The 12,560-nt window shown below is 46.5% G+C and overlaps 1 protein-coding gene across 13 annotated transcripts in view; it reads left to right on the top strand.

Annotated features, from left to right (window-relative positions):
- The window catches only part of SH3KBP1 (SH3 domain containing kinase binding protein 1), a 332,004-nt gene that overhangs the window by 291,705 nt on the left and 27,739 nt on the right, over positions 1–12,560 (top strand). For all 13 annotated transcript variants that reach the window (XM_060407724.1, XM_027963245.3, XM_060407720.1 and 10 more), the window contains one exon: positions 7,162–7,247. In XM_060407724.1, the coding sequence (XP_060263707.1) occupies positions 7,162–7,247 (86 nt within the window). The remainder of the gene's footprint in view (positions 1–7,161; positions 7,248–12,560) is intronic.

Genomic DNA, 12,560 nt, shown 5'->3' with positions numbered 1-12,560 from the left:
GTGGCACCCCGCATGGGCACAATACTACGTGGTTCATGTGATGCTTTTCCAATGGGCTGTTTCTTTGAACACTCTTCCTCCAAGTGACACCCACCCCCAGACTCTTCTCAGAGTTTCTTGATGATGAGAACCCCCTCCTCCAGGCATCTGAAAAGCCCGTTGCCCCTCTGAGATACCTGGCTGTGGGTCTGCAGATGAGGGCTATGGGTGTCATCGTTCTTTGGCCTCAGGGGCTGTGGGGCTCGTTATGCCCTGGATGGGCTCTGGACGGAGGCCTGTTTCCACACACACTTGCCGAGTCTGCACAGAGAACAGAAACGTGGGGGAGAATTGAGCGGGCAGTGTCCCATCATCTTCCAAAGTGTCTTCACCAACTATAAATAGCCGAGCCTCCCTGTGCTCATCCAAACAGGGACATGGTGCGAGGGGAGAGCTGCCAGGAAAACCACTCTGGTCCCTGCTTCCTGCACCCCTGGCCTTGCTGCTGCCACCATTTTGTCCTTTTCTGAAGGAAAGAGTCAACCTCCCCAGGCAGGAAGGGCCCAGGAAGGGCCATTATCACTGCTTTTTTTGTGAGAGAAATAGCTCTAGAAGCATCAAACATGCACATTTTGATTATCACTGCCCCAAGGGTGGTGGGCAAAGATAGGGCTGGGTGTCAAGAAGCTTCTATCTAGTTTCAGTGTGGCCACCAATTAACTGCATGATCTCGGGCTCATAGCTCCCGGCCTTGGAGCACAGCTCCCTTGTCTATAAGAAAATGAGGGCTTGAGCTGGGTAATCTCTACTCAGTTTTCATAATCAGAGCCTAAGTCTGAGATGTTACAATAAGGCAGCCTAGAAAGCGGGGAAGAGCATTCACTTCCTCTGACCTCGCATCCTCAGTGCATAGTTGGACCAAGACGAAGGAGGTGAGCAGTAAGATAGGGTGATTTTGCATCAGAAGGGGCTGATAAAACAAGGTTGCAGGGTTGGAGCAAGAGAGAAGAGAGAGAATCTGCAGTTGTTTCTCTAGCAACTTCCCATCTGCCATCTGTCATCATCCCTGTAAGTGGCTAGACTCCCAGGCAGGATCCATCACTGACTCAATGGACATGAGTGAGCAAACTTCGAGAGACAGTGAAGGACAGGGAAGCCTGGCATGCTGCAGTCCATGGGGTTGCAAAGAGTCGAACATGATTTAGCAACTGAACAACAAGCCAGGGCAGGATGAAAGCTGGGGGGAAAATCAAAGATTGAAGGGGTGCCCCTCAATGATTTTCTCAGAACAGGGGATGAGGATTTTCTGCTTCTTTTTTCTTTCCTTTCTTCCCCAGCCTTTTTTTTTTAACCCCTGTAACAATATTTAGACAGTTAAAACCCAAGCATTTACATGATAGTAATAGATCCTGCTGAGGGTCCAGAGGAGAGACTGACAAAAAGAGTCATCGTCTGGACTTAGAGTCTTTTGCTTGGTAGGAATAAGTAGACTCACTGTTTCCCTTCATCCCCACTCCCCTCTAGAAGGGTTGTGGGGTCTTTCGGGTGGATTTTAGCTGCTGCTGTTAGTGCTGCTGTTCATTCATTTATTTATTGTACTTGTTTGCTTTCCTCGGCCTCCTGTGCACTTCAGCGTCTTTTCCAGGCCACATGTCTTGGCTTAACTGTCCCAACTTGGGCTAAATTGGGCCAGGCCACTGGCTGAGCTCATGTTCTCAGGGGATGCGCATGGCGCGTCTTCCACATTTCCAACTGTTCATGTGCCCCGTCTCACGTCTCAGATCTGAGGGGGAAGAGCAGGCCCCTCTGGGTTCGGGTATGTGATTTTTGTTTATTATTAGCACTTTTTAACTCGGGGAGCAAAGGTGATGTCCCCAGCTGCCAGTGAGCTGCAGGGACACAGGTGGCCAGGCCTCTACCCTGCTGCATGGTCTCCACGACCAGCAGGCTCAGTGAAGCAGTTCTGAGAAGTGGTCAAGAGCTTGGGCTCCAGAGTCAAAGTTAGTAGGTTCAAATCCAGATGCCACCACTCTACTAGTTTTATAACCTTTTGTCAGCAAGTGACTTCTTCTCACTGATCCTGAGTTTCCTGCTCTATATAATGAAAAGAAGGGCCACCAAGGTGGGCTTCTCCGGAAAGCAGCCTCTGTGGCAGTGTTTAGAATGCAAGATACATGTAGGGGCCAGTGCCTGTGGGGAGAGAGAAGGAAGCCATGTTGGGCAGAGGGAGAAAAATTGTGATGCTGCCTTACCAAAGCTTCGGCCAAGTCCATGGAGCTTTGGAACTAAAATGACCCCTCCGACTTGTCCGATGTTCAGCTGAAATGACTGAGACTTTTTTTTTTTAATTAATTTTTTAACACCAGAAGCATTTTGTATTAGGGTCTACCTGACTAACAGTGTTGTGGGTTTCGGGTGAAAAGCAAAGGGACTCAGCCATACGTATACATGTATCCATTCTCCCCCAAAACCACCTCTGAAATGGCTGACGCTTTTATACCACGAACCGTGGGCCACCCTGGAAAGGCCGAAGGAGGCTCCCTGAAGCTGAGGTGGTCCCTGGAGGGGCCGGCACCTCTCCTAGCAGTGGCGGGGCGGGGGGACCCACTTCACAGAATGGGGCTCTGGGTGGTGCGGCTTTCTGTCTGCCACATAGAGGAGATTCTTCAAGGGACAGTTGGGGCGGTTGAATCTTACATGGAAGGATCTCATCTTCATGCCTGGTTCATGGTAGGCAGCCAGTCAAGTGTGGTACTACCGTTAGTTCTCTCGGATTGTGGGTTCTACTTACTCCTGCCGGATGTCCTTGGGCTGGTCAGCCCATCCCCTGCGATTTCAGGTCCCTGGCCAGCAAAGCATGGAGACTCTTGGTTGCTAGTTGCCTATCCAAGTCACATGTTTTAAGTATCCATAATCAAATCCGCTGAAGAAATACAAGAAAAATAACATTATTTTGGTTTAAAACTCAGAGTTGAGTGAGGGTCACATTCCAACATTGTTGGCTATGTGGGGATATGCCTGCTTTCTTCTATTTTCTCCTTTTATTTAACAGCCATAGGCACAGAAACACCATAAAAAAAATCCTCATGGGAGTTAGTAAACTACAAAAGGATGAGCTCTTTCCTCTTTTGTTGAATTTAGTAACATCCTTTTTGCCAAAATGGTACCCATGTGTTGGGCAGACTGGAGGAGAACGGGGACCACGGAGGGCTGCAGCCTCATTGGGTGTCAGCCGCTCCAAACATGTGCTTTGGAGAATTTCAGAAATTCTGCTATTTTTCAGAACTGAAATTCATTAGCTTTGTTGTAAGCATCTATAAATACAGTGAAAGGCATTTACAAATAGACATTGTAAAACGCTTCCACACCCACAGTCTGAACACTGTCAAAACACCAGCTGCAGCTTCCCTACTTGGAAGGATCAGAACCTTTTTTAAACTGCACCTACTGTGTTTTCAAAATAGGCTTGCTTCTGGCCCTGTGTAGAAGATAATTTCAGCTGAAAGCCTGTGTCTGCTCTTGGCATGAGGGATCAGAGCTCATTTAGAGATGGGGTGTCCCAGTCTTCCTGTCAGAATATGGCAGGCACTTTAGAATCTGGGGAGGGGTCACTCACGGGCGCTGTTTCCTATTTCTTTGGATGGATGCTTCTCATAACCTGGCCCTGTCAGTGTAGGCTTTGTAACTCTACTACCACACCCACCCCCGCCACAACTGGTTCCCAGGTGAGTTCCAGGTGTGGTCACAGGGGATCACAGAGGCCCCTGGATCGGGGAGATCCTTAAAGGAGAGTTTGTAGGTAGGGGCCAGGCAGTCTTGTCTTTTACTTGGATGATACTATTAGGGAGAAATGGGAGCAAACAGAAGCTGCCTGAATTGTACGCATCTTTTATTGAAAGTGAACTTAAAAAAAAAAAGAGTGAACTTTCAAAGGAAGGAAAAATTCACCTATAGGCTTATCCTAGAGACAACTGCTATTAACATTTCAAACTGTTTCTTGCCCATCTTTTTCCTATGTATGACTCAGTTTGTTTTCCATCGCTTTTACATAGGTGTGATCATACCGAATGTCGTACAACTTTATGTCTTTTGGGAATAAGTGCAATTCTTATAAATACATAATGCATTCCCATTTCAGGAAAAAAAGGCAAATGTTCATTCATTCCACAAGTATTTTTGAATTCCTGCCATGTACCAGGTGCTGGGCTGGTGCTAGAAATCACCCATCAGACTCCCCAGGAATAGCCATTGTAAATACATGTTCTTCTAGCCTTAAAAAAAAAAAAATCCCTCTTCCTAATATATCAGAGGGCATGTGGATGCCTGTGAAGTAAGGTGTATGTCAATTTTAACTTGTGTTTTTTAGTTGACATTGTAACATAAGCATTTGTCCCTGTTGTCATGAACTACTTATACATATCATTTTAATGGTTATATCAAAGTCCATCAAATATCATAGTTTTTCAACTGTTCCCCTATTTATAAAAAAAATTCTAGTTCTTTTCAGTTTTTCTATATTACAGATAATGCTGTGAGAAACATCTTGATCCACAGAACCCATTTGGGTTTTTCAGACTATCTCTTTAGTGTAGACCCCCAGATGAATATACCCCATTCTGAAAAATTACTACTTTTTACCCTGCCGTGGTCCCAAAAGGCTAGGAGGTAACTTTTGAAAATGCATATAAAAGAATAAAATATTTTAAAGGGTGACAACAAAGTGGAAATAAGGGCAGATAAGTAATACAGCCCAAGATCAGATGAGCACAGCAATGCACATAGAGTGCTCTATGGCCCCTTGAGAGAGGCTCATGTTGGACTGGAAGCTTCCATGTGTCAAACCAAAGAGGGGAATGGTAGCTACAAGATTCACAGTTCCCAAAATGCATGAATAAGCCACGTGTTCAGAAACAGCTGAGCTGTTCTGAGATACACGTGGTTCACTGATGTGCAAAGTTCCTCCCCCGACCTGCACCTCCAACACCCCCACCTCTGCCCTGATGGTCTCTGCAGTGTCACCTCCAATCATCTTCCCCTTTGGCCAAAAGAAAAAAAGGCTAGTGGAATTAACTGGACCTTCCTTGCCTGAGTGACATCTCTCCCCAGACAGAACATGTGTTCTCGTAAGTTTTAGTCCTTGGTGTGTTCCCAAAGGACAGAGTTGGCTGGCTGTGAGCATGACTTGAGTGTAGTCCGGGAATCGGGAAGATGACAGCCCCAAATCATTCCAACGCCACAGCTACCAAGTAACAAGATTAAGAACCCTCAAGAATTTTTTAAAATGAAAGTGCTTTCTAACTAAGAGTAAGAAATGCATTTCTAAAGCATTTCATTCAGAAGGTCACATTCAAATTAGCAGATACAGGAGCCCTGCCAGTAAAGTGTTTTGAAATAAAAGTCCTCAATCCCGCCACTCCAGTTGGCTCAGCATCTGTCCAGGCGAGTGTGCCTGTGAGAGCTGGGCTTTGTAGCCAGGGAATGGGAGGGGGGGTTAACTATGGAAACTCGGTCCAGGGGTCCCACAACCTTGAGGGTTGAGGCGAGGCAGTCTCCTGCTGCTCTCACACAGTCCTCAAGTTGTCTTGCCTCTTGGTGGGGACCAAGCCATCTAGCCTAGCCCTGGTCCTGTGGAGTTCTCACGTCTGCTCATCTTCTGCCAAGGGTGCTTGAGGTTGAGAGTCAGCCTTGTTCATCTGGAAGCTGAGGGAAGCTGACCTCTTTCTCCTGGGCCTTCTCCGCTATCACAAGGATATGCATGTCTCACTGAATGCCACCCCCATCACTTCTTCTTGAGTGAGGAACCCAGAAGTCTGCCTCTTACTTCCAGGTTCATAGGTCTCCAGCTTCAGCTTTATTCTGTCCCCATTGCCTCCGGGACACACTGAACCCCATGGAACTCAGCCCAGCACCATTGACCTTTGCCAACTGACCTTTGCCAACCTTTGTCCTTTCACTGCTCTCAATCTGGGGACCTCAGACTTCAGCCCTGAGACTCCCTGGCCAGATGCCTCCCTCCCAGATGCCTTGGGCCCTTGCTCTGTCATGTCCTTTCTCCCCTTTCCTCCAAGGCCCAACTATAAGGCCACCTTCTCTGTGTGCCTATGGCCTGCCCGCAGGTATCTGTCCTGACCCAGTTCTTGATTCCCCGAAGACTGAGATGCCCCTGTATCTTACTCAGCCTATGCCATGTGTGCTTGGGGCTCTCTGTCTCTTTCCCCCATTTAGACCATGAAATAACCCCCCCCCCCAGAGTGGGTGCCACCTGGCTTGGCCCTCTCATTACCAAGTATCACTCATTACTCAATAGCCATCAGTGTGGTGGGTATTTGACAAATGCTCCTGGAGTGAATCTGTTACTTGTGTAGTTTGGCTACATGGTGACCACAGGGGCTGTGACAAGTCTCTTGCTTTAAGAGCAAAGATCTGCCTATTTCACTTGCCATCACAGACCTTGGATAATCTAGTTTGTGACTCATCTCCCTGAAAGGGTCCCCAGAACTGCCCATTTTGGGGGGACTTGGAGGAATCTTCTGCCGTGCATGAGTGGCCTGTTTCTCTCATCATCTTGAAGGCCTGTCCCCATCCTCCCAACGGGCTGCTCCTAGCCCACACACAGAGGGAAGTCTCTCATGTCCCAATGGGCCTGGGGGCACCCACCCAACAGCTGTCTCATTTTACGGGCCCCCACCCCAGCGCCAGCCGTCAGGCTGCCAGATCTCAACTTGACACCTTGTGCCTGTCAACAGCCTGGCTGATGCCTCAGCTCCAGGCCAGAAACTCTTTTTCTCAAGGTTAAAAGTAGCCGACCTTTGACAAGCGGCACTGGCTAAATTCCTGTCTCCTTAAAAGGGAAGCTCCTGGTTATGCTGGTGCTTATTTGGCCATAGGGCGGGAGCAGGCCCTGCGTCGCACCCTGTGGGCCAGCAGGAGGATTTGTGGCTGAAGGTGCCTAGCTGAACGCTCGTTATTAAAATAGCCATCTTTGAAAATGTGTGCAGGAGAGGAGGGCTTTCAGTGTATCGGCTGGTTTGCACCAAGGCCCACGTGGTTGGACAGCTTGTCGGCTCCCATTGGCCCCCTCACAGGAAACAGTGCGACCCACCCCAGGCGCAGCATACCCCTTAAATTGTGTGCAAGAAAGCTGACAAAATGATTATTAAAAGACTTGTGTCTTTAATGTAGGGGTGACGGTGCCAAGATCGACTTGGTGGGCAGCTCAATACCTGGCATGCTGGACAAGGACCTCTCAGACCGCAGCAATGACATTGGTGAGTAACGAGAGCATTCTTCGTTCTCTTTGCAAAACTTGAAAGGAACTGCAGAGTGCGGGTTGCCCCTTCCAGTGGCCTGATGTCAACTAACACAACCATTTAAATGCGAAGCTAACAGCCCTCAGTCAGTTTTGATGTTGCAGTTTTCTAAGGAAAGGACGTGAGGATGGTTTCCACATTAAAGCAGAACGCCTGGGATTTTTACTCTCCCCAGCCTTAGGAGAAATTCCTTGCGAAGTCTAATGAAAAGAAATGATGGATAAACCTTTTGGAGAAGTGGACAGTAGCATTTATATTCATATTTTCCAGAGATTTATGTATTTAGTGGAAAAAGGTGAATGGGTGGACATGCCATGTGGCAGAATTCACTATAGACACAGCACTAAGTGTTTTGACTTTGAGTTAAAAATGAGCTTTGGTAGAGTAATTGCCACTTAGTTCGGAACATGAGTTTTCCCAAGGTCAAGATCCCAGCATGTGGCAAATGGGAAGGTACCTGGAGCCTGTGGGTAAACAAGTCCAAGGGCTTTGCAGAGGGTGGTGTGCATGGGTGGAGTGCGGTCAAGTGCATGCTGTTTGGGTGATAGCCCTTTGAAGAAGTCTGGGTTCAGGGACTACATTTCTTTCATCTTTACATCTGTATTTATATCTATCATGGCCAGAAGTATACATTTTGGAATTAGCCTTATAGTTAAATTTGTATTTTGAAATAGAGGTTCACACACAGTTGGAAGAAACAATGAAGAGAGATCCACATACCCTTTGCCCAGTGTCTTCCAGTGGTAACATCTTATGAAACTAGAGTGCACAGTCACAACAGGATATTGACATCGATACAGCCCACTGGGCTCTCCAGCTGTAGCAGTGCTCATGTGTGTTTAGTTCTCTGCACTTAGGTCACATGTGTAGGTTTGTATATCCACCACCAGAGTCAAGATGCAGAATATTTCTATCACCGCTAGGATCCCTCGTGTGGCCTTTTTATAACTATTAATACTAAGCATACCTCCCACCCCGTTTCCCTTCCCTAAGCTCTGGCAACCACTATCAGGGGTTGATTTGAAGTGGAAGGTTCTAGCATGATTTGCATCGGCTGCTCAATTTAGAAACAAACGGCTGACAGCAGGCCTTGTAAGAGGTACTGGGGCGCCTATCATGAGCAGTCTCATCACCTGGGGTTACTTTTTGGGGTGCTGTTTTATTCTGAACCTGCTAATCGAGTTGCATCTTTGCAATTGCTGACCTACAGTCTGGTCCGGTCTTATGACAGCCTAGGAGTATGATACGTTGTTGTGACCATAAACACCACAAGTACTTGCCCTGGTTTCAGAAACTCTTTTACATCCTCTCATAGCCTTTGAGAAGCCCGGTCAGGAAGTGCGACCAGGAGCTTATGACAGCTTGGGCTGATGCAACAATAATAGCAACACTGGCCTGCTGCAGCTTTGGATCTGGTTAAAGGGCAGAAAAGAGCAGAGCAGGCATTGGCTGTGAATGAGAAGGAATCATCAGAATGAGCATGCTTAAGTCCTGGTTTCACTGCTATGGTTCAGCCTTTGGGCCCCATGCTAAGGCCGGCTGGCCCATTGGCAAAGTGGCAGTGAGGGTCCCATGGGGCACCCCCAGGAAAGGAGGTGTTACCCACGTCCAGGATGCACAGGGCTGTGCCCTGCTGTGAAGGGCATTGGCCCTTAAGCCTTGTTTCCTTTGGGTCTGGAGATGGCTAAGGTGGCTGTCGCAAAAATAAGAATCCTAGGATTTTCAGTCTGATGATCTAGTTCGGAAATACTGGGGCGTTGATGGAGGGGGCTCGGCCTATGCAAGCTTTTCATACTGTGTATGGATCAGGGAGCCCAGAAAGAGATGCTGATGTTTGGTTCACTCTCATTTTTCCAAGGAGACATTAATCCCAGAAGACTAATTCCTCAAGCTAATAATTTAATGTATATATTATTTGCATTGCCAGAAATAATGATTGGCAGCCTTGTTGACAACCACTAAATACTTGAGTACCTACTCTTCAAGTGCAAGGTTTCAATAGATGCCAGGGCCCTTGTACACAGGCCCCACTTTCCAGGGGCTTTGGGTCTGTTGTGGCCCTCAAGACAGCAAATGGGAAGTGTCACACTGACTATGCTAACTGAGTGGTAGAAAGTAATACTGACCATAGTTGGGGCTGTTCCATGGTGTCCAGGATGTCAAGGCAGGCTCTGCAAAGTGGGACAGACTGACCTGGATCTGGAAGTTAAATTCGCTTCAGTCAAGGCAGAGGCAGGCAGGAAAGTCACATGGGGAGTGCTGATCCCGGGCATCAGTCAGCCTGGAGCAGAGCAAGGTGCTAACCCAGAAATGGAAGTCAGGGCTGCTCTGAATTTGGGAGGGATGGATTTGTCATTTTTTCTATAAGCAGTGAGAGCCATGGATGGTTGTGACATGATCCAGTCTAAAAATTGAGATAATAACTGGTGGAGCTCTGTGGAACCCATCAGATGAAGGGTAGATGGGTGTCAGGGAGTCAGGTTTATTGATAGTTCACCTGAGAGGTAGTGAGAGAGAGGCAGAGGCTCACAGGAGGGTGGGAAAGAAGGGGGATAGTTGCGGAGCAGCAATGAGAGAGAATGATCATTGGTCCTCTTGAGCAGATCAGATTTGGGAGTGGGGAGGAGGAGAGACTGATTTGTTAGCTCTGAGGTTTTTTTAGGGTTGGGGGACTGACTGAGGCAGGGGAGTGACTTGGATTGAAATAAACATATCCAGCGGAGAAACTGGTTTGGGATAAACATGATGAATTTAAGCATGTTGACATTGAGATGTGGCCAGACATCCTGCATCAGTGCTCCATGTGGATTGAAGGTGGAGGCTGAGGCCAGAGAGGTGGGCAGGGATTACAGTGGAGATTAGAACCTTTCAGGAGATGAGAAGGCAGGGCTTGGCACCTGTGGACCTGGGTTTGAGTGCTGTTGATTGTGCTGCTTCCTGGCTTGGTGACCTTCTATAATTTACACCAACTCTCTGAGCTTCAACTTGCTTTCTCTGTAAAGACTACTACTGTCTCTCTCAGCTTCTTCACCTTGTCTTCCAGAATTATGTAAAATCACTTGATGAGCTGCTGAAAGGCAGAGATGCTAATTGTTCATGTTGTTTGCTTAAAAGTGATAGTCAGGAAAATAAGTAAAATCCTTACCATGAGAAAAGACAAAGAAGGACCTAGAACTGAGGACTAAACCTGGTGCAAAGCCCACACCTAAGGGAAAAGTGGGCTCTTACAGCATCACCAGGGCCAGTGGAGGAGAGGATTTTAAGCAGTGTCTTAGGTCCAAATCCAGAAACGTTCTTTGCAGGTGGGTCTGTCAAGATTAGGACATTGCCAAGGGGCTGGCTCTCTTCTGGGCTGCTTTTGTATATCTGCTTTTGTAGCATCTGTCCATTGCTTTGAATCAAGAAGGAAATTATCTGTACCAGAATGTTTTGTTAGTGATTCAGACAATTGAAGCTGTCCAAATGTGGGCCACAGTGAAATCACAGAATACAGCCTTAAAACCCATTAGAAATCATCATTGGTAGCTATAAATAAATCTGTGTTTCCTCTTAATAAAGCTATAATTTAAAATTATTATTAAATTAGAGAAGGTGGCTTTTTCAGATCTCGTGTGGGCAGCTACCAGCATCTGTCTGCCCAAGATAATTAGGAATGAAATCAGTTGGTCCAAAGCTGACTTGTTGATGTCAGTTTGAGATATTGTTTGTATCAAACTATGTGGCCATATTTCAAGTAACATAATAGGAATACATGGATGAGCTCCAAACAGGCCTGCACATGAATAGAAAGGAAAATTAAATTGCCCAGTTTTCTCTTGCTGATGGAAGAATCTCTGTTCTGATTGAATGGGAGATTATAGGCCGTGAAGTCAAGTGCCATAACATTTACTTTTATTATGCAGTATATTATAGTTCCCATGGCATGGTGGGATTTCTTGTTATACTTCAATGCTACGGAGATTTTCTGTTCCTTTCCCACTAAAGCACATAGCAACGGGCCTCCAGGTGTGAAGCAGCCTGGGAACTAAGCCATCTAGTTGCAATTAATTGACTTCAAAAAAAGCCTTTCTCATTCCTCTTCAGTTGCTTGACTTCTTTGTTTTGACTCGTTTTCCATTCTATTCAAATCTCATCATACTTTTCCCACTTTGGTCTCTTTATATGGACACCATCCCCTGTTCCCTTGAGGAAGCTGATTTCCCCTGTATTTTTTCAGCGGGCCCATATTTTTCTTAAATTGGGGCCTACTCGGGCATTGGCACAAATACAGGTATATGATAGAATCATCACAAAGTGTTTGGAAAGCCTAGGAGTGCTTTCTCAGAATCTTTTATAGTAGAACATGCCTTTATAATCTCTTTGATTCTTCTTTGAGGTACAATTTGTGATAGTTTCTTCCAAGAAAAATAGCTCTGTGTCTAACATCCTAGTATTAGAATCATTCCTCCAGGGCAATGAAGAGCGTATGCTCGCTCTCTTCATCCCCCTCTGCTGTCATCCTGAGGTTATAGTGGTGAACTCATAGCAATGGGAGTGAGCAAAGGAGAGGAGAAAAGGAATTAATAGTCACTGGGTACCTACTAGACACTTGGTATGTTTTATATATTTTTCATCATCATCAACCCTGTGAGGGAGGTGTAATGTCTTGTTTTACAAGGAAGGGACAGGGACTAAAGAAAGTCAAGTGACTTGGGAAAGGTTAACTGGCTGGTAAATAGCAGATTTGGATTTGAACCTAGTTCCCCCTGACCCATAGAGCCCAGATTTTCCTGTGTACGAAGTTGGTCTGTATCAGCAGTTCTCAGCCATTCTCCCCAGGGGACATTTGGCAATGTCTGGAGACATTTTTGCTTGTTACAACATGGTGGGAGTGGGGATGCTACTGGCATCTAGTGGGTGGAGACCAGGGATGCTGTTAAACGTTCCGCAATGCACAGGGCAACCCCCACAGCAAAGACCAATCTGGTGCCAGTGTCAGTAGCGCCACAGTTGAGAAAGCCAGGTGGTGAGTTGGGAACAGCTGGGCCAAGGACAGTGTCCCCTCAGTTGAGTGCAGCCTTATGGTCCTGGAATAGCTCATCTTGCTTCCTGGGATTCTTTATAAAACGTGTGTGAAAATGGTTTCAGAGCTTTTGGCAGCTGGTGTGTTTAGATACCAAAAATTAACTATATTTAACTTATTGACCTAAACATGGACCAAGGAAGTTGCCATGACCTTTGAGAAGACACTCATCCTCTTTCTCCTTGCCCTATAAAAAATAATATAATTTA

Source organism: Ovis aries, chromosome X, assembly GCF_016772045.2.
Source record: "Ovis aries strain OAR_USU_Benz2616 breed Rambouillet chromosome X, ARS-UI_Ramb_v3.0, whole genome shotgun sequence".
In the NCBI taxonomy this organism is placed as follows: domain Eukaryota; kingdom Metazoa; phylum Chordata; class Mammalia; order Artiodactyla; family Bovidae; genus Ovis; species Ovis aries.
The sequence above is the reverse complement of the archived record's forward strand: the minus strand, read 5'-3'. Positions and strand labels throughout refer to the sequence as shown.